The 20,284-nt window shown below is 57.8% G+C and overlaps 1 protein-coding gene across 2 annotated transcripts in view; it reads left to right on the top strand.

The window, feature by feature from the left end:
• The window catches only part of TBC1D22A (TBC1 domain family member 22A), a 336,855-nt gene that overhangs the window by 16,768 nt on the left and 299,803 nt on the right, over positions 1-20,284 (top strand). Inside the window, exons 2-4 of one of the 2 annotated variants that reach the window (XM_025881542.2) lie at positions 821-877; positions 1,905-2,245; positions 7,624-7,800. In XM_025881542.2, the coding sequence (XP_025737327.2) occupies positions 821-877; positions 1,905-2,245; positions 7,624-7,800 (575 nt within the window). The remainder of the gene's footprint in view (positions 1-820; positions 878-1,904; positions 2,246-7,623; positions 7,801-20,284) is intronic. The other variant, XM_073882613.1, reaches the window with a different exon arrangement.

Here is a 20,284-nt window from a genome sequence, read left to right as displayed (position 1 = left end):
CCCACGGAGCAGAGAGCCCAGTGTTGGGGCTCAGTCCCAGGACTCCAGGATCATGACCTGAGCCGAAGGCAGATGCTTAACCGACTGAGCCACCCGGGCGCCCCCAGAAAACTTTTATAATAAAATCATTAAGTCTTTAAAAAACACGTTGGGCGTCTGGGTGGCTCAGTTGGTTCAGCTATTGCCTTCGGCTCAGGTCATGATCCTGGAGTCCCTGGATCGAGTCCCGCATCGGGCTCCCCGCTCAGCGGGGAGTCTGCTTCTCCCTCTGACCCTCCCCCCTCTCATGTGCTCTCTCTCTCTCATTCTCTCTGTCTCAAATAAATAAATAAAATCTTTAAAAAAAAATAAAAAATAAAAAACACGTTTATCTTCTTTTAGTGATTCTGCATTCTGTCTTTGACAAAATGGCAGCAAATGGGAATTTCCAGACGGGCATTTCAGCATTAGTTTGTAGTCCTGCCGGTGGCACACGGTCCGGGAGCAGAGGCTGCTGGAACTTGGCAATGCTGAGTGGCTCCCAGCTCCTAGCAGCCTCATTGGCAGCAGCGCCTGAGGCCCTGCCGATGCGGTCAGGGCTGCGGCTCTCTGGGCTGAGGCCCATTTGCCCGGCAGGCTGAATGCCCCATTGTGTGTGTGGCGTGGGCTTGTATGGCACCATTCATCCCTTCCAGACGGGCCCTTGGGACCCGTGGCAGCTGATGGAGAGTTGCTGCCCTCAGGCGTGTGGGTTACTGGGAACTGGTCCTTTTCCCGAGTTATTGTGGGCTCTTGAGGAAGCCCGAGAGAAGCTAATCGGTTTTCCTTTCTTTTTAAACAGCATCCAGCATGTGTATGGCGCCCAGCACCCCCCCTTCGACCCGCTGTTACACGGCACGTAAGTGAGGCCTGTGCTCATGCCGCGTTACGCACGCTCCTGGGGGTCCTGAGGGGAGGAACGTGGTCTTCCCTTGAGCAGACATGTGTCAGGGCCTCGCACGGCTGGTCCTCCGGACAAAGGCAGAGAAGGAAGCCCAGCCCAAAGTGGAGGGGTCTGTGAAGGAGAGCACGAAGCTGGCACCCCCTTAGCTGACGGGGAGGGCCTGGCCCCAGGCCTGTTCACGGTGGTTAGCTCACTTCCCTTGCCTTCCGCTGTGCTCTCTGCCCGGCTGCCCGGGGCTCGCTCTGCCCCTGTGTCTGCGCTCCTCCACCAGGGCCACGCGAGAGGGTGGTGTGGCCCCCTGCCCGTGCTGGGGATGTGACTGGACCCACCGCGGGGGGCTCTTGCTCTGGTGGTGCTGTATCCGAGTCCACACGCCGAAGGCCTGGGTTGTGGGAACAGCCGCTCCTGCCTGCGCCACCCCCACTGCTGCCTTAGGAGGTTTGCGGGCACCGGCCCAAGTGAGGTGTGGGGACTCCAACTGAATGCTCTGACCGCGGTGCTGGGGTTCCTCCTAAATGGCTTCTGTCACCGAGCAGAGACTGCTCAGCGGTACTGCCCCTCGAGAGCCTCTCCTTCCTGCCCCTGAATCCTAGGAGTCCTCTTCTGTTTTTTTTTTTTTTTAGGATTATTTATTTGAGGGAGAGAGAGAGAGAGCGCATGTGCAAGAGTAGGGGGGAGGGTGGGGGGGGAGAGGGAGAAGCAGACTCCCCACTGAGCAGGGAGCCCGATGTGCGCTCGATCCGAGGACCCCGGGACCACGACCTGAGCCGAGGGCAGGCACTCAGCTGGCTGAGCCCCCGGGTGCCCCAGGGGTCCTGTCTTGGATGTGTCTTCGGGTTGTGCTCGCCCTTCACCCCCAGCTCAGTTGACGCTGAAAAGCTCGAGCGTGCACCCTTCATCCAGGGGCTCCTTTCTGACCGGTCGCGGGGTGAGTCCTCTCCGGCCTCCGAGGGGACAGCTAAAATCTGCCTTCGCTTTGCAGCTTACTCAAGGCCGCGCCCAAGGCGCCCGCCACACCCGTGAAGGCCAAGAGAGTCAGCACCTTCCAGGAGTTCGAGAGCAACACCAGCGACGCCTGGGACGCGGGCGAGGACGATGACGGGCTCCTGGCCATGGCAGCCGAGAGCCTGAACACCGACGTGGTCATGGAGACGGCCCACCGCGTCCTGCGCAACCACAGCCAGCGGCAGGAGCGCCGCAAGCCGCAGGACGCGCCGGGCCCCGAGCAGGAGCCAAAGCCTTCGGCAGAGCCTCCTTCGGTCCCGAGCGGTGACCTCCGGCTGGTGAAGTCCGTCAGCGAGGGCCGCACGTCCTGTCCTGCAGGTGGGGTGCGGGCGCGAGGAGTCGACGTGCCGTGCTGCGAGGGAGAGGGGCTCGAGTCCTTCCTGTGCGGGATGTCCGTGGGCGCTCCGTCCTGTTTGCCACAGGAGCTCGTGCCCTTGAAAGACCTTGAGGTTGTGATCCGCGTGCCCACAGGCCTTCCCAGGCAGGAGAAGCCGTGGACTTTTCTTTGCGTCCCTAGCTGAGTGCTTCTCTCCTCCGGGTGGAGGGCGTGGTGTGTGGCTTTTGTGGCCTGGCTCTGAGAGGCCCACAGTGAGCACCAGGCCCCCGGGGACTGTGTCTCCCTTCTAAGTGTGCCCCGTTGTCCCAGGGGGACATTTCCAGCTGAGGGGCCAGGCCAACTGCACATTCAGAGGCTGCACCTCCTTCGGCAGCTTCCAGTGACAGCCCCCCCGCCCCCCAGGACACCTGCACGTGGCTCAGAGTCTGGGGTGTGGAATGACCGCATTCAGGTCATAAACTCAAGGATGGGATCAGCACATGTCTTGTACCCCTGTGCCTGGTGCTCAGTAGCCTTTCTGGAGACAGCTCTCATTAGTTTTGCTCTCTGTGTTTGGGGGGTGTCTGTGATGTAGAACAACACAGTATTTGATGAGCCTCTGTGATGGGTCAGGCTCTTAGGGCTTGGGGTGCCCCCAGGAAGTCCCTGGCCTGGAGTGTGTGTTGTGGTGAGGGGGACAAGCACTGACCTACACGTTGGGTCGGTAAGGAGGCCTGGGGCGTGCGGGGAGGAGACAAGTACCCTGGGTCGAGACAGAGGTGAGATGTGGTCACAGCAGCCTGGACCTGGGGCGTAATCTTCAGTCAGACATCCAGATGCCCTGCTGAGAAGGTGACACGTGAGCATCAGTGAGCTGAGGGAGCGAGGCATGGGGAACCGGTGGCAGAGGGGCCGGGCTGCACAGCCGCGGACTCACGGACTCCCTCTCCCAGGGTCTCTGGGGGTCAGGGGGCCTTGCCCCTTGTTTACAGAGGAGAGAAGAGGGCATCGTGCAGCCTCAGCTTGCCCTGCTGGGACCACGGAGCTGGCGTTGATCCCTCTGTCTAGTTTTCAGAAACCCTTCCCTGGAGCTGACTAACGTTTGCAACATCACATATCTTCGTAGGTGAGAACGCTGTGAATTAGTTCCTTCGACCAGTTTTCATATTGGAATCTGAACTATTTTTCTCTCAAATAGGCTGAACTTTAAAGTATTTGAGTTTAAAAATGAAAATCTGGTTAGGGCTTCTGCGAGTGGGTCGGGGATCCCCGATACTGACGCAGCGCATGCCGGTTACCGCCCGCGTGCCCCGGCCAGGCAGCGCCCTCAGCCTGGGTGCCTCTTCAAGTTGGCAGGCGCCCCGAATTCCTCTGCCCTTTGCTGTGCCCCACGCCTCTGGGGCCTGGGTGGAGCCTCTGTAACACCTGCCATCTGAGCGGTTGCTGGGGGGGGGGGGGTCGCTCAGCAGCCCTGGAGGTGGGGGCCCATCTCGGCTGAGCGGGCAGGGTCTTGTTCTCTTCAGGCCGTGGGCTGCTGTGGCAAGAGTGCCTCAGGCCGCTGGTGTACGAGCAGCAGGAGGTTATGTCTCATAGTTCTGGAGGTCAGGCGGCCAACACGGTTGGGTCCTCTCTTCGGGGTGCAGACAGCTGCCTTCTCACAGTATCCTCCCTACATGGGGGAGACTAGAGAGGGGAAACAAGCTGTCTTGTGACTCCTCAAGAGCACCGATCCCATCAGGGGACCCCACCCTCATGACTTCTTGGAAACCCGAGGCCCTTCTTCCTAACACCATCCCGTCCGGGGTGGGACTCGAGCGAACGGACTTTGGGGCCACACAGCATTCAGCCCATGGCCACGTATGCAGATGGGCTGCATCCAGCCAGGGTGGGGAGCCTTGGGGTGGCCTCCTCCTGTAAAAGCCAGGTGAGGGCTGCTCCAGGCGGCTCATGCTGGGGAAGGGGCTGGTAACTGTGTTTGCCGTCTGCCTCCAGCTGCTTGTGCAGCAGCCATCTTTCCGTTGCTCTCTGAGCAGGTCTTTCGTGAGCAGTTCGCGTCATAATAGCAGCTAGCGTTTATCCATTGCTTACTGTGGGGCAGAGACTGTCGCAGGCCCTCATCATGAGCAGATCCCTCCGACTTTGCAGCCAGTCTAGGAGAGAGCTTACGGGGAAGGTATGGGGAGGTCACATGGCTCACCCAGCATGCTGAGCGGTGGGGTAGGGTTCACGTCCAGGGCGTCTGAGGCCAGGGCCTGCTGCTAGCTGCTGACCTCCCCACAGAGAGCAGGGCCCCTCTGCTGGTGATTTCGCCCCCAGGGTACACGAGATCATGTTTTAGGACCTTTCCTGTTAACATCTGGGGCAGGGAGTGTGTGCTCTTGGCATGAAGTAGGCGGAGACCAGGGTGCTTGGCCCCCAGGGAACTCTCTGGACCGACCGTGCACAGTGCCAAGCAGAAGAGGGCCGCTCTGGAGCCTGAGGTGGCCTCAGGGAGCTGACCCCACGGGTGGCTGGCAGTGGTGGGCAGAACTCATGGGCCTGTGTTCAGTTCCCTTGGTGGCCTTTTAGTCATGGGGATAGCTTACTTGGCGGTTTTGGCGCTAAGATGACCACGTCAGCCCTCATTCTTACTAGACTGGGTCCAGCGCAGATGTGTTGACTGGCAGTCTAGTGGGGAAACACAAGGGTCCGAGTCTTTCACTTCCGTGGGTGGAATGGAGCCCTGGAGTGATGGACAGGACCCAGAAGCACCCAGGGGTAGAAGTCCCAGTTTAGTCTTGTTGAGGAAGGCCAGGGGCATGTCAGGGAAGGCTTCAGGGAGGAGGTGATGTCTCTAAGGTTACCAGGAGGGTGAGGTTCCAGGCTCAGGAGGTGAGGCCATCCCAGCTGAGGGGAGGTGCCGGGTGGGCTGGGCCGGCTGACTGCACACCTCATCTACGTGGTTTGCAAGTTCCTCCAAGGCAGGGACCATGTCCCATTGCCTTTGTTTCCCCTTGGTGTCCTGTGTCATTGCATGAATGTTGCTGAGCTAAACTGAGCTGTCCTCAGGGCCTGGTGACCGTGGGCTCTCCCCTCCTCCATGTTCTGCCCCACCCTCGTCCCTGCACCGGCCCCACGGGCCAGGTCCAGGCCAGGCCTCTGTTGAGGTGAGGGACCTGTGAGTGCCATTTCCTGTGACTGTGCTCGTAGGAGCGGTTTTGTGTCCTTTGGAAAGTCCTGGACGCCGTGTTTCACGGGGCCCAGTCTGGTTAAAGTGCTGCCTGCCCTTGCCGCTGCCAGCATTGTGTCGGGCGCCTGTCCCTTTATGGTGCACCGCTGTGGGAGCTCGCGTCACCCCACGCGGTGTCCACAGGGCCTGCTGGCTGCCTTCTCCTTTGGCCTTCAGCCCTGGGTAGATGGCGGCCTGAAACTTCCGGGATGCTGCAGCGGGGGCTCTCAGGCTGGCCTTCCCTGCGCCTCCTGCTTACCTTTTTTTTTTTTTTTTAAAGATTTTATTTATTCATTCATGAGAGACAGAGGGATAGAGAGAGAGAGAGAGAGAGAGAAGCAGAGGGAGAAGCAGGCTCCCAAGGAGCAGGGAGCCCGATGCGGGACTCGATCCCAGGACCCCGGGATCACGACCCGAGCCGAAGGCAGACGCTTAACCATCCGAGCCACCCAGGCGCCCTCCTGCTTACCTTTTGACTGTCCTTTCTTAATCAGCGTCTGAGGCGTCTGTACCTCTGTACCTGAAGTCAGATGCCCTCTGCTTGGTCTAGGGTGCTGCTGGCGTAATGGCGAGGCCGTGCCTTTGGCTGCGAAGTGCTCAGTGGGCGTGGCTGGGGAGGACTGTCCATCGCTGATGGGCACTGAGCTGCAAGTGGGTCCTGGGTGGACACTGGCGGCCCCGGAGGGGGACACTGATGTGTTTCCCATTTACAGTAGCAGGGAGACCTGGCTGTTGACCTTCCTGCTTCCTCGGGGGGCGGGGGGCATCACTGTGCCTTTCAAACCCTGCCTGTCCCATCTTAGAGGGGGACCGGATGTGTGCTCTGTTCAGGGCGATGTGGTCCTTACATGTCGGAGTAAATCACACGGATGCTCTCTAAGATGGCAGAGGAGTAAAACCCAGCACGTTTGATTGTGCGGTAGAATGAGGAATCACTCCTCCTGCCCACCGTCTTTCCTGAGGAATCATGACGCACAGCGGAGTGACAGATTCCGAGGGTGGGGAGGAGGGGGTCTGAGCATCGCTGCCACGGGCCTTCCGGAGAGCAGGCAGGTGGGGACGCCTCCTGCAAGCGAGGGGTCAGCCCCGCGGAGGGGTTGGGATTTGCTCTCACCTCGACGCCCACTTCTCCAGGCTTTTCTGGAAGCTTAACTGGGCCAGACTCTGCTCCTCCATAGCCTGAGGGTTTCTGTGTGAAGCCTTTCTGGGCCCTGATTTTAGGGTAATGAGTCGGCTCTGCAGGAAGCGGGGGGCTGGTGGGAGTCTGACAGCAGCGGCCGGGAGCGGCGTGTTTCTTCACCTTGTTTGTTTCCCGCCCATCTCCTGGAGTTGATTTTTCCCTCTACTTTAAATTTCAGTTCTGGGAGATGTGACCTGGGGGTGTATAGCCTGGCCCTGCCTGTTCCTTGTGGGCCCCTCGTTGGTCCCTGGTGGCTCTTTCTGAGTGGATGTTGGGCCTTGGGCTCTCTCCTGTGGCTCTTCCTGGTCCTGTGTTCCTGGGTTTAATGCACGGTTTCACCTTGGCCCTGTGTGTCCCCGTCGGTGGGCCTTTGTGCATGGTGGTAGGTGGTGCCCTGGGGAAGGGGGTGCTGGGCAGGCCTGCAGCCTACTGCTTCTCCTCTGCTTGCATGCGCTCTAGCTTCCTGTGCTTTCTCTTGGTGATGGTCCCTGCCCACCTCCCTCACGGGGCTTGGGGAGATCCAAGGGGTGCAGAGTCCTCAGTGCCTTTGTGGGCTTCATGCTCCTCCACGTGTGACTCGGTGGCTTCCTTCTGTGCCCAGGCCCAGGTGAGCCTCACAGGCACCCACGTCCCTGCTGTACACCGGCAGATCCTTGGGTTGTGTCACCTGGGCAGGCCTGCGGTGGGGGAGCCCAGGGGGTCTGGAGTTTTCTGGTTGTCATTTTGCTTTTGTGTGAGGCATGTCTATTTTCCTAGTGAGTAACACTCTACCAATAAGGCCAGTGGGCTTCTTGGGTGTTCACTAGTTTCCCTTTATTGCCCCAGTCATGTGGGTCTTCACCGGCCAGTTACGGGAGGAGGGGACAGCTGTGGCACAGTGGCATTCCCGAAGGGAAGGTGGCGCAGGTGGGAGCCTTCTTACTGGGGAACATGGCTTTGGTGGGGGGGTAGTCCAGGAGGCCATCCTCAGCCCCTGCTCGCTCTCTCCACAGAAAGCGCCAGCGACGCTGTCCCTCTGCAGCGGTCCCAGTCTCTCCCGCACTCGGTGACGGTCGCCGTGGGTGGCACGTCTGACCCCAGCGCCCTCAGCAGCTCAGCGTTAAGTGAACGAGAGGCCTCCCGGCTCGACAAGTTCAAGCAGCTCCTTGCCGGCCCGAACACAGACCTTGGTGAGTCCCCCGCTGGCGGAGGGCACGTGCACCCACGCCCCCACGTGTGGTTTACTTTGTCAGAGGGTGATGTGTTTGTGTCATCCTGCCTGCGAGTCGCGGAGATGAGTCGTTTGTCCTTGAGGTTTACTTCAGCTGTGTGTTGGTAATGGGCTTCCAGTGCCATTGATCTGGTATTTTCTGTTCTGTTTTATTTTTTTAATCCTATTGAACTCCTTTGGCTCCTTGGAGCTGAACTGGTTTGCTCAGCAGGACTGGCCAGGTTGATGTCCCTGCTCTTCAGAGTGTTCGCGGGGACACAGAGCTGGTGGCCGGGGTCCTGAGTGCTGCGGACTTCACACCTTCCTCGGTGTAAAGTGTGGGATAGGCTTGGAACACCCCGGGAGCCCAGGCGGGGCTGGGGTGGGCAGGCCATCAGGGGGCCGTACGGTCAGCAGTGTGCTTCTTGGGGGTCACCATAGCTGCTCTGCCACCAGGCTCTGAGGCGGGTGCTCGCCTCCAAGTCCATTTGCTGGGGTTCCCCTTGAAGCTGCGTTCTTTCCTCTGTACATCTCATCTTTGTGGAGTGCCACGCTGCATCGGGCATCTTGCTGGCTGCGGGAGCTCTCTGGAAGGTGGGATGTGGCCGCGGTCATGAGATCACGCATGGTGGAGGGCAAGTGCTGGGGTGGCACGGCGGGGGGGCTGGTGCGCCTTGGCGGCAGTGCCCCGCTCCGCCAGCAGGTGGCGCGTGAGGCACGCAGCTGGGCCGCCCAGCAGGGAGGCGGGCGGAGGCAGAGCGAGCATGGAGCTGAAGGAAGGGCCCTGTCCGCGAGGATGCTGCTCCCCTTGTGGGTGCAGAAGGGTTCTTTCCCGCAAGTTTTTGCGTTTTCATTTTCCTGATTGATTTGCTCACGCACGTGTAACAGTCACGCGGCACCAGAGGATGTGCGGTAAAAATGTGTCGCTCTCCTCTTCCCCAGGCCTGCTTTACCTCCTTTGCATGATTCCAGGTGTCTTCTTCCAGGGACAGGAAGGGAGGCCTCTCGTTCGTTCACTTAACGCTGAGCTCCTGAGGGCGCTAGGGTCAGATGGTGCACATGATGTCTTAAACTTTTTATTTTGATGTAATTTCAAATTTACAAGAAAGTTGCGAGAACAGTACAGGCGACTTCTGTATTAATTCACCAATCGTTTGTACTTTGCCCCATCTTCATTCTGTGTGTGTGTGCTTCTGGGTCTGCATGCTTTCCCCGAGCCAGTTGAGTCCGTTGGAGACACGGTACCCCTGGACCCCTGAGAGCGTCACTGTGTGTTTCCTAAGCACAGAGGCACCGTCAGGACATTTCACAGCGAGCTGGTGTGCTCAGCTCATCCGCGGTGCACGTTCCCTTCCTGCCAGTTGCCCCAGTGACGTGCGTGGTGTCTGTCGCCCGGTCTGTCCTCCCCGTCAGCCGAGGGGGCCCAGCGTGCACCGTGTTCCCGGGCGTCAGGGCGCTTGAGGAGGGCAGGCCAGCTGTTGTGCGGCGCCCCTCAGCGGGGGTGTCTCGTATCCTCCTGATGAGATTCAGGCCAGGCGTTTGGCAGGGATGTCACCTATGAGGTTTGTGTTGTCTGTCACCGTGGCGGGAGGCCATGGGGCGTTTGGCCCTCAGGTTCAGGAGGGAGCGCTGGTGACTGGCGAGATGGTGGCTGTCAGGTCCTGCACGGGGTTGGGGGGCGGACACGACTCTTCTGTGCTGACTCAGAGGCCGCGTGTGGGGAGACGCTTCGGTGTCTGTGCGTTTATGCGTGTTCCCCCCCACGCGTGGCAGTGCCGTTCCGCCCCCACGTTAAGCCTCACAGCGTCTTTCCCGTGCTAGTGCTGGAGACGCGCCCGGCCCGCGCGGGCTGTGCCGCCCAGGACTCCTTTACCGCCCCTCCCGACGGGCACTTCGGTTCTTCCCAACGTCGTGTCACGGCAGTGGGCGTGGACCTGTGATCCTCGCCGCGCGCTGGTGACTAGCGGTGGGTATCGAGTGTCCTGAAACGTGGGTCTGGGGGAGGAGGAGCTGGGCTGGGAATCTCACCATGACGCGGGGAAGTCAGGTGGATCGGGCGTCAAGGGGTCTAGTCGTGGGGTTTGAGCACGTCCCTGGGCCACTTGCGTTTCCAGCCCGCCAACACACCTGTGCCCTTGAGGCAGCGTGGGGAGGCCAGGTCCCCAGAGTGCGGGGAGAGCGGAGCTTCTGGGGACGACTGCTGGCTGGGGGCGCGGGGTCAGTGTGCCCCAGCCCCGAGACTGGAGCAAGCCTGGGCGTGCTTCTGGGGTCCTCGGTCGCCTGCCCAGTGGCGCTAGCCGTGCTGTGTGGGCAGACCCAGGGAGGGGATGGCGTGTAGTGTGTTTAGGAGCGGGCCCAGCACACAGTGAATGCTGAACAGTGCTCGTCAACTGCCTGATTCATTGGCGTTGGCCTGTTTACCCTTCAGCTTGATTTTCAGAGCACCGATGCACGTGGTCGCCGTGGTGACTGCCGGGTCAAGGTGGCTTGCATGTGTCCTCTTGGTTGAGTTCAGCGGTTTCTGACAGTAGGGGGCACGGAGGTAGTTGGCGAAGACAAGATACACTGATAGGAATTGCAGTTCTGGGTCAGGAGCTGAGCCCCCCTTAGTCTTCTGGTGGACTTTGTCAGTGGACTAATTTGTGGGCATTAAAATCCTACTTCAGAACAAAGCTTTCAGGGCTCACGGGGAAAGCGGCTGTGCACGGGCAGGAGGAAGGGTTAACATGTAAAAATAAGATTCTTTTGTTGGGTTGGTGCCATTACAAGTGTTTTCTGTCTTTAGCGTTCTGTTTAAGTATCAAATCTCACACCAAAAAGCTTTCAAAGTTAAACAATTACTGAATTTGTATTTAGTGGCGGGAGAAAACACAGCCAGTAAATTGCCTGTTTTTATAAGGCATTTAAGATAGCCTTGGAAGACAGTGGAATATATTATCTCCACATTACATAAAAGACATAAGTGGCAAATATTTGCCAATGTTGGAGAAGCAAATCACTGATGTGAGAAGTGCCCACAGAAATGATTCTACCTGCTGAATGTCATCTCGTCGGCGGAGAGCTGTTTTTCTTTGTTTAGCTTGTGCTCTGTTATGAGCCTGGGGATGAAAGTAGCAAATAGAACTTAACAGCTCATTCTGCTCTTAGCATTGACTCAATATTTACTTGTGCAAAAGGCTGCTGCTTTAAAGCCCAGAAAATGACACTTGGAGGCGTTCATTTTTATCGCGTGCGTCTGTGTGTGGGAGCGGGATTGGGCCGAGGGCAGAACACGCGGTCCAGAGGCCCGCGGAGCTGCCTGGACTCAGTGGTGGGCCTCGAGGGCGTGGGGGCTCCGGGCCTTCAGCCGTGACTACCGGGGGAGTGAGGCTGGGTGCACAGTCTCGTTCCAGCTCCCCCGCCTGAGCATCCAGTCTGGCCTGAGGGTGGAGAGTGTCCCTGGATGGAGGTGGGGAGGAGAGGTGTTTTCTGGGGGGAAGGGGTCAGTGGAGCTGCCCACCCCGGAAGAGAGGTTGAGGTAGCTGCCCCCTCAGGGCCCGTGGCTGGAGGACAGCCATGTGGGGCCATGGTGGCAGGAGGAGGCATTCCAGCCTTGGCGCCAGGCCCTGGCTCTGCGTGATCCACTCTCCGCAGGTGACTGGGTTTTTCGAAATGACGCCCACCCTGCAGGGTCCTGTGACCCAGAGGTTATTTATGGAAAGCACCTGCAGGGTTCACTCATTCAACCAGGATTCGTTGGGCACTTGCTGTTGGTGTAGGCACTGGAGCGAAACAGGGAACCAGAACCCCGGGACCTGCCCTTCAGGACCTGACGTTCTGGTGTGAGGAGACAGGTGGGGACACACACACACACACACACACACACACACACACACACACACTCTCTCTCTCTCTCTCTCTCTCTCTCTCTCTCTCTCTCTCTGTCTCTCTCTCTGTCTCTCTCTCTCTCTGTACTCCAGAAACTCCCAGAAGGTGCTAAGGTGCACGTGGGGAGCAAAACCGGGTGGGTGGGTGCTGCTGTGGCTGAGCCGTCAGCCAAGACCCTTGGAGTAGGCACCTTAATTCAAGATGAAGTTGAAGTTGGGGCGGAGCCTCCCAAGGGGCCCGGCCAGTGTTGACAGGGCTGGTGCTTGAGGACTGGAAGCAGCTGCTGAGGCCCAGGTCTGGTGGGGGAGGGGCCGGGAGGGGGCAGAGGCCAGCAAGCAGGAAAGGACAGGTCCTGAGGGCTCTGAAGGCCAGAAGAAGGAGCTCACCATGAAGCCTCTGGGAGGTTGGGAACCAGGGAAGCAAAGCTTGGCACAGGGCATCTGGAAGTGGTTGCTCCTCTGTGGAAGGAAGGGCCATGGAAGACTTCCGGCCAGGGTGTCTCCAGCAGTGTTGGCCTGGGGCTGGGTCTGCGGGCAGCCCCTGGGAGTGCGGAGGGGGAGGGGTGGAAGGGCGGGGAAGGAAGTAGGGTAGTAGACTGGGGAAGGGCCTGAGGGTGTGGGCTGGGGGTGGGTGGGTGAGGCGTTTGCTTTCCCCCTGGGCTGCAGGGCAGGCTGGGGGGGCCTGGCAGCTGTTTGGACACGAAGCTGGCTAGACTGGGGAGCAGGGGAGGCCAAGATGGTACAGTGGGAGCCTCGGGGCTGTAAGGAGAGGGCCTCTGGTGCCCAGAGGGAGAGGGACTTGTTACACAGAACCGGGGCAAGCAGTATGGAGAAATAATTCCACGGTCCTGCCATTTTGGGTCCTCACTCTGTGGTGGCTACGATGTGTTCTGTGTGTGTTTATACACAGTCTCCGACTTACGATGGTTCGACTTTAGGACGGTGTGAAAGCAATGCACATTCAGTAGACATTGTACTTGGAATTTTGAGTTGGATCTTTTCCCGGGCTAGTGATTCCCGGGCTAGTGATCCGCGGTGCGCTCCTCTCCCGTGATGCGGGGCAGCGGCACAGCTCCTGGTCGGCCTCGCGATCACGGGGGTCCACAAGCGATACACCGGCACCCATGCTGTTTCTCGCTTTCTGTACAGTGTTCAGTAGATTACGTGAGCTATTCAACCCTTTACTGTGGGCTCGGCTTGTGTTAGTTGATTTTGTCCGCCGTAGGCTAGTGTTGATTTTGTCCGCCATAGGCTAGCATGAGCGCCTGAGCACGTTTAAGGTCGGCTGGGCTAAGCCCTGATGCTCGGTAGGTGAGAGCATTCAATGGGTGAGGCGAGTCTGATTGTGCGCACACTGTCCCCAAGCCCCGATGAGCAGGTCATCTGCTCCAGGTGGGAGCCGAGCCTGGTCTGTGGCTGAGGAGGTTGAGTCTTAGGCTCAGCAGGCAGGCCCTGCGGCCCCACAGTGAGGGCCACGCGGGATGGGAGCTGGTTTGGGACACGGGCTCCGGCCTTCTCCATGCTCTTTGGGAGCCTGAGGAAGGAGGGGCCCTTTTCATTTCCGAGGGCCTTGTCGGAGAGCCTGGAGCAGAGGGCTTGTCTTGGGCGTTGTGGGACGCCTCTGAAGGCCTTGTGGCCGCACTCCTGCTCGCTGGGGTCTGGGCGGTGGGCAGCTGCGCCCAGCATCGCCCTCTAGCGGTAACCGCCGCCCGGTGCTGTGGGAGGTGTGTGCACCTGCTCGGGTGCCCTGAGGGCCAGGTGGGCTCCAGGGAGCTGGAAGGTGAGAGCTCCAGCGAACACCGCCTTTCCCTGGAATCTCCCTGGGAGGACTGGCCCTTGGACCAGAATCCCGGGTGTCACTTGGAGCCACTGAAGAGCAGAGAGCCCAGGGAGAGGAAACTGAGGACCGGCTGGTCTTTGTGCTTTATGCAGCTCCTGGAGCAGCGACGCCCTCTGGATGCTCAGCGCTCAGGCCGGGCCAGCCAGGTGCTGGTCTCTGAGAGGGGATGCTCCTCTCCCCTGCCCTGCTCCACCCCTCCCCTCCTCCTGCTCCCCCCCCTTACCTTGGCCTCTGCCCCCTCCCCTCCTACCCTACCCCTCTCTCCACTCTTCTGCCTCCCCCCACCTCCCCCCACCTTCCGCTCCTCTCCGCAGGGCTGCCCCTGCTCCCTCCTTGGCCTCTGTGCCTCTGTCCCCGACTCCCCTCCTTCCTGCTCCTGCTTCTCTGCCCCCCCCTCCTCCCCCTGCTCAGGATTCTCTCCATCCCACCCCCTCTCGTTGGCTCCCCTTTTTATCCGAGGTGTGGACAGCGTGGTTCTTACCCTGTGGTGCCAGCGGGGCTTTTGGGAAGTAACTAGGAGTGTAAAGAGGGGCAAAGTCGTGAATGCCCCACTCAGGCTGTCAGGAAGCCCGGGCAGGTGCCTTTCGAAGGCCCAGTTTTATCTCATTTCTGTGGTTTGAGGAGAAGGTACTTTTAGTGAAACAAAGAAGCTTCGAAAAGAGGGCTGCCGAATGCCCGAGACCGCCCGAGCCTGTGAGCCCGCCTGCAGCTCAGGCGTGGGGCCCGCGCTGGGATGGGAGTGAAGGCGCAGGGCGCTGCCGGTGCCCTTGTCATGGCCCCCGCCTCTTGAGGTCCCAGTGTCCGCGCTGAGCAGCACCTTTTGACCGTGTGAACAGGGGCAAGGACACGGGCCGCCGTGGGGTCCCCATCCCTCTCTGTGACGTGGGGCATGGCCGGCTGGCCAGAGCCCGTGGGTCTAGGCTTCTTGGCCTTGTCCAGTCCCATCCGTGTCTGCACCTTTCACCTGGCCCTCCTGCAGCGCCCCTGTGCCTGGTTCTCCCTGTAGCATCTCTCTGAAGTCCTCAGGGACACGGGGCAAGACACCTTTCTTCGGGAACATACTGAGGGGAGCTTGTTATTAAGCAGATCATCTATTTTTATTTTTATTTTTTTTTAAGATTTTATTTATTTATTTGAGAGAGAGAGAGAATGAGAGAGAGAGCGCACACAAGAGGGGGGAGGGTCAGAGGGAGAAGCAGACTCCCCGCTGAGCAGGGAGCCCGATGCGGGACTCGATCCCAGGACTCCAGGATCATGACCTGAGCCGAAGGCAGTCGCTTAACCAACTGAGCCACCCAGGCGCCCAGATCATCTATTTTTAAAGGTGGTTTATGGGTTAAAGGTGTCAGCTGAGTTGAATTCCCAAGGCGCCCCAATTTCTCCCCCTGGCCCCGTGCCCTCCCGTGCTGTCCCTCGTCTCTGCACACGGCAGCTCCCCCTTCCCATCGCTCTCCTCTGTCTCCTCACACCCCCCCACCGCCCGTCAGTCACCGCATCTCCTTGGCTTCATATGGCCAGCACCTCTGCCCCACGCCCTGCCCAAGCCACCACCTCTCGCCTGGTGACAGTGGCCTCCTCACTGGGCCCCTGGCAAACCCCTGTGCCCAGGGCCGTGCTGCACGTGGCGTCTGTGATGCTTTGGAAATGAGATCCAGATCAGCTACTTTGCAAAGCCGTCCAGGGCTCCCCTTTCACTCGGAGGGCCAGCCATAGTCCTGATGACAGCCTTCAAGGCCTGGCAGCACCTGCCTGGTCCCTCTCTGGCTTCATCTCCTCCCCTCCCCTGCTTGCTGTGTCCTGCCATTTTCAGAACATACCAGCACGTCTGTGCCCAGGGCCTCGGTGCTGCCGTCCCTCTGCCCTGGATTTCTGCATGACTCACTTCCTCTACGTCTCTGCTCACACGTCTGCTGGTCGTGCGGCTCTCCTGCCCGAGCCGTGGGCGGCCGCAGCATGTCCTGCCTGCCCCAGAATGGCTTACCCTCTTCGTTCCCTCCTCAGCTGGCTTTGTTTCCCTGTGGGGCACCCTTCGCCCTCTGCCCACTTGTCCGTTTGCTTGTTCCTGTGGCCCCATCCCTCCAGGGGGGCCAGGCGCTGCTGCCTCCTTGGTCCCCGGCCCAGGGAGTGTCCCGTGGTAGACACTTGTCCTTGGTATTGCTGAGCAACTGTTAGACACGTCTCCTCTTCCTCAGGGCACATAGTCCTCCATCTCTGGTTTTGTTTCTTTAAAAGCAATTACTCAACGAGTAATTCCTAACGTCCAGACGATGGCTCAGCGGCGTACCGTGCTTCCTTTGGCTGCGGATGGTGTTTGTGCCCTGTGCTGTCTCCGATCTCTGCTCATCCACCCCCTGACCCACCCCTGCCTGCCTGGGAGCCTTTGCCCAGTGTGGGTCCTGTGGGCCCCACTCTCGTTCCTCTCCGCACCTGGGAGGGGGGCGCCACGCACATTCCTTCCTCTGCTTCATTTTCCCACCCTAGTGCTTCTGCGAGCATTGGAACTTAGAGATGTTGTTGGATGTTGTGGGAACTTAGGGAAACAGGAAGGATGATAGAACCAACAAACCAAAATTGCCGCTGCGTGCACGTGCTGCTGTGCCGTGGCCAGTGTGTCCTGCCCGCCCTCGGATCTCCGGCGGGAGGGGCTCTCGGCGTTGTGTCAGCTGCACCCGCGGCGGCCTCCTGGGCTTGGAATAGGAGCAGGAGGGTCCCGGGGACATGCCGGCCCAGCGCCAGTGCACCACGGTTCGCCAGGGCTGTGGGGTTGGAGCGGCCTGTAGGAGCAGTCAGCTTGAGAGAGACCAAATCGAGCGTGATTCGGTGAAAGGAAGGATTTCCTTCAGAATCTGGAGCAGAGTGAACCCTCAGTTTGATAGGAAACCTTTCAGGGCTCGTTCAGGGAGCTCTGTTGAATGATGGTTTGCTGTGCGTAATCTTAAAAGCAAATGTTAAAAAAATGTGAGTCTCCTTTATGGTTTTAAAGTTGCAGTCTTAAAAATCAATCTTTGACATGTTTGTCTTTTCTCTCTGATACTTTCTTTTGTAAATTAGGGTGCTGTGTGTGTGCCTAGGCAGGTGGGGGAGACTGTGGAGCCTGTGTTGTGTGCGCGGAGGGGGAGCAGGGAAAGGGGAGCTGCTCCGTGCTCTCTGCAGCGCTCCGGGCTCGTGACTTCGCTCCAGGTACTTGCTCCCTCCCTCAACAGTTAATTAAACCCATCTTCCCTCTGGACGGTCAGTCACCTGCCCTCCTTTTCCAGGGACTGGCGACGGGTGCGGGCGCGGTCTTGGGAAACAGTGCTGGAGGGCGTCCCTGTGGTGGTGATCTGCATCTCTGTTCCACCGACGGACATGGGTTGCCTCGTGTTGAGGGGGACTGGTGAGCGTTTGTGTTGGCTGCAGGTAACAGAAGATTAGACTCAGGGACTTTTAAACAAATAGGGGTTATTTTTCTCAGCCAGATGCCCGGGGTAGGTATCCGTTGGCATTGGTCACTGCCATGTCATCAGGGGTCTAAGCTCGTGGCCATGAGATGGTGGTCATCATCCCGTGTGAGGTCACCACAGCGTCTGTATTCTTATCAGGAAAGAGTTTGACCAGAGCTGGTTCCCATGTCAATCCCTAGCTGCAGGGGATCCTGACAAGTAGGTCTCTCATGTGGGCTCAGTCATTGGCACTTTGAACTTGGGGTTCTGGTAGCAGAGAGTAGGGAGGAGATGGATGTTGGGGAGACAGCCACCGGTGTTGCCACTCAGATAGATTGGAGGGTGTGTGTCACCTCAGCGGATTTCCAGCTCCTTGAGGTCAGGGGCTGTGTGTTGGGGTCTAAGACCCAGAGAATGATTGCCTTGCACGTTTGCGGAATATCGGGTGTGGAGGGAGTGAATGGGCACACTGTGAAGTTCACAGGCAGACACCGCATTTAGAACGAGCTCTCCTCGGTGTCCGGCTTTGTTCCCAGAAACGGAGCTGAGACTCTGAAGGGTCACAGACCACTGCAAGCCAAGTGTGTAGCTCTGGAAACTGCAAAAAAAAAAAAAAAAAAAAGAAAAAAGAGAGAGTTTTGTTGGGGGGGGGTTTGTGTTTCTTGGAATCTCTTATGAAGGTGAAGAGTGACTCCCGATGATGAGAACTGCTATATGTGGAACCGAGAAGGAAGGCTCAGGATGGCAGTCAACACGTGTCAACTTAGGAAAAGCTGCTGACGCACTGTGGCCCCCTGGGGGCGTTGTGTGTGATGGTGAGCCATCCCCCTCAGCCTGAGGGAGAGCTGACGGAGCCCCAGTGGGGGAGGTGGTGTCTGTGGCAGGTGGGTCCCCCTGGGGTCTGGAATGGCAGCCTGGTGGCCGTCGAGGGACGTGTTGGTGATCGTGGACCCGGGAGCCCCTGCCGAGGATGTGTCTGCCCAGCTCTGGGCTCCAGTGCTGCTTGGCTCCGAGCAGCTTCTGAGCCGTGGTGGGTTTCTGGGTTTCGGTACGTTAAAGGGAAGAAGTACGGCTCTCGTGTAGGGGTGACAGTGCTGTTATCTGAGTCCATTCTGGCTGCTGGAACAGAATGCCACAGACTGGGGGCTTCTAGGAGCAGGCACTGATTTCTCGTAGTTCTGGAGACTGAAGTCCAAGGTCCAGGTGCCGGCGGATTCGGTGTCTGGTGCAGACCCGCCTCCTGGTTCACTGCTGGCGCCTTCTTGCTATGTCCTCCCATGGCAGGCGTGGGGACGGAGCTCCCCGGGGTCTCTTTGGTAGGGGTGCTAATCCCATTCATGGGGCTCCACCTCCAGAAGGCTCCTCCTCCAGACACCATCCCACTGGGAGTCCGCTTCTAACACAGGGATGTGGGGGGCTACAGGTGCTGTCTGTGGCAGCCGTTTGCTTGATGAGACACGGCACTCCTTGGTCGCTGTGAGGATGATGGCCTTTGTTTGTAAAGCTCTCTGCCACGAAAATACCTCACTGGTTTGGTATTGACCATAAGTGACAGATGGATCTGGCAGCCCCCCGTGATCTTGGTTTTGTAGATGAGGAGACAGATGGAATGAAGGAGGAGGGAGGTATCTGCGGTCGGAGCCAGCAGCGCCCACTGTCCTTGGACTTCTCACCTGGCGTCCTTTGTCCCGCAGGCCGCTTAGCTCCCTGCGCACACCCGGAGCCCAAAAGTCCCTCTTAGAGATTTGATACAGGATTAAATCATCCATGGTTGAAATAAGAAAAAAAGAAATGTCTAATACGTAGAAATGCAAGACTTGGGAGATGAAAAATAATCCAGTTTGGCATTACAGCTGGATTTAACATGGGGAAGAAGTTAAACTTTAAGTCAGTTAGCAAGAATAAAGATCACGCTGGGCTTTGTGGAGGGAGGGGAGGAAAATCACCTTTATCCTGAACTTACTATGAGGAGTGACAGTGTTGCCAGGTAAGGCTTTGGTTTGGTTTTTAGCCAGCTCTTGAGATTAATATAAATGGAAGGCTTTCTGGTAAAATCTTAGACTATGTTCAAATTGGTCCTAAAGGGAGAAAGTTCAGGTTTGCTTAAAATGCTTAAAAAAAAAGTGTCGTTTTTTTGGGGTAAGTTATTCTAAGAAAATTAGGTAAGGATGTCTTTTTAACCCACTTTTTTTTTTTAAGATTTTATTTATTTATTTGACAGAGAGGGAGAGGGCACGCAGGGGGAGTGGAAGAGGGAGAAGCAGACTCCCCGCTGAGCAGGGAGACACGGGGCTCCATCCCAGGACCCTGGGGTCATGACCTGAGCCAAAGGCAGACGCTTAACCCACTGAGCCCCCCAGGTGCCCCTTAACCCACTTTTAAACCCACGGTGTAACCCGTGTATCTGTCTGGGGTTCTAGAAGGAAGAGTCCGCACATTACAGAAGGTGAAGAGCCATGCTGGCCGCCCGCTGCCCGCCACTGACCCTCAATGCCCTGGGGACTGCGGGCGTGGGAAGCGGGAGCGCCCTGTGAGGTCCTGGTCGTGCTTTGCTCTTCACTAGCACAGTGGCTGCAACGTTTTTTTCTTCTTTTTTAAACTTCTTTGAGCTTTACTTTCTTCATCTGTAAAATAGGTATAATGACGCTTTGTGTCCACACCGTTTTGGAGGCTTGTTGAGCTAATCTGCAGTAAGTGGTTAGTGCGGCACCTAGCCCACGGTGGGCCTGCCCTCCTGACTTGTGTCACCTTCTTTTCCCTCTGCCTCCTTCCCCCATCTTTTTCTTCACCATTGAGGCAGTGAGAATAGAGATAGATATGTTATATTTTTCTTTCTCCAGTTAATATTTTAAGTCTCTGCCATGTTGCTACAATTTTCATAGCCATCATTTTTAATGGCTGTATAATGTTTTGAAAACGTTTACTTAAAATTTTTATTAAAATTGCATATCTGTCTAAATCAGCACTTAATTTATGTGTCTAGTCAATATCTAGATGTTTAATATAACTATTCAAAATATGTAACAGAATGTACAGTAACATTCCTTGCTGTTCTGGAGGTGGGGGGAAGGGGGAGAACACATACACCAGGGTTTGTCACCTGAAGTTTGGGAATTGGTAATATTTATTTTTATGTTCTGTTTACTATTTTTTTTTTAATTAATTGACAAAGCTACATTATGTGGTATTAAAATGGCCAGTGGTTGCTAAGGGCTTCCGTGATGACAGATCAGCGTCCTTTCCCTCCCGGCCAGCAGCCCCCTCCTCGTCCCCTGCTCTCAGAAGTGTCGTGTGCAGTCAGGTAGCCGTGCGGGGGTGTGTGCAGACAGGTAGCCG

Source organism: Callorhinus ursinus, unplaced genomic scaffold, assembly GCF_003265705.2.
Source record: "Callorhinus ursinus isolate GAN/ISIS: 27379988/994484 unplaced genomic scaffold, GSC_fseal_2.0 scaffold48, whole genome shotgun sequence".
NCBI lineage: Eukaryota > Metazoa > Chordata > Mammalia > Carnivora > Otariidae > Callorhinus > Callorhinus ursinus.
This window is presented reverse-complemented; position numbering and strand designations above follow the sequence as displayed.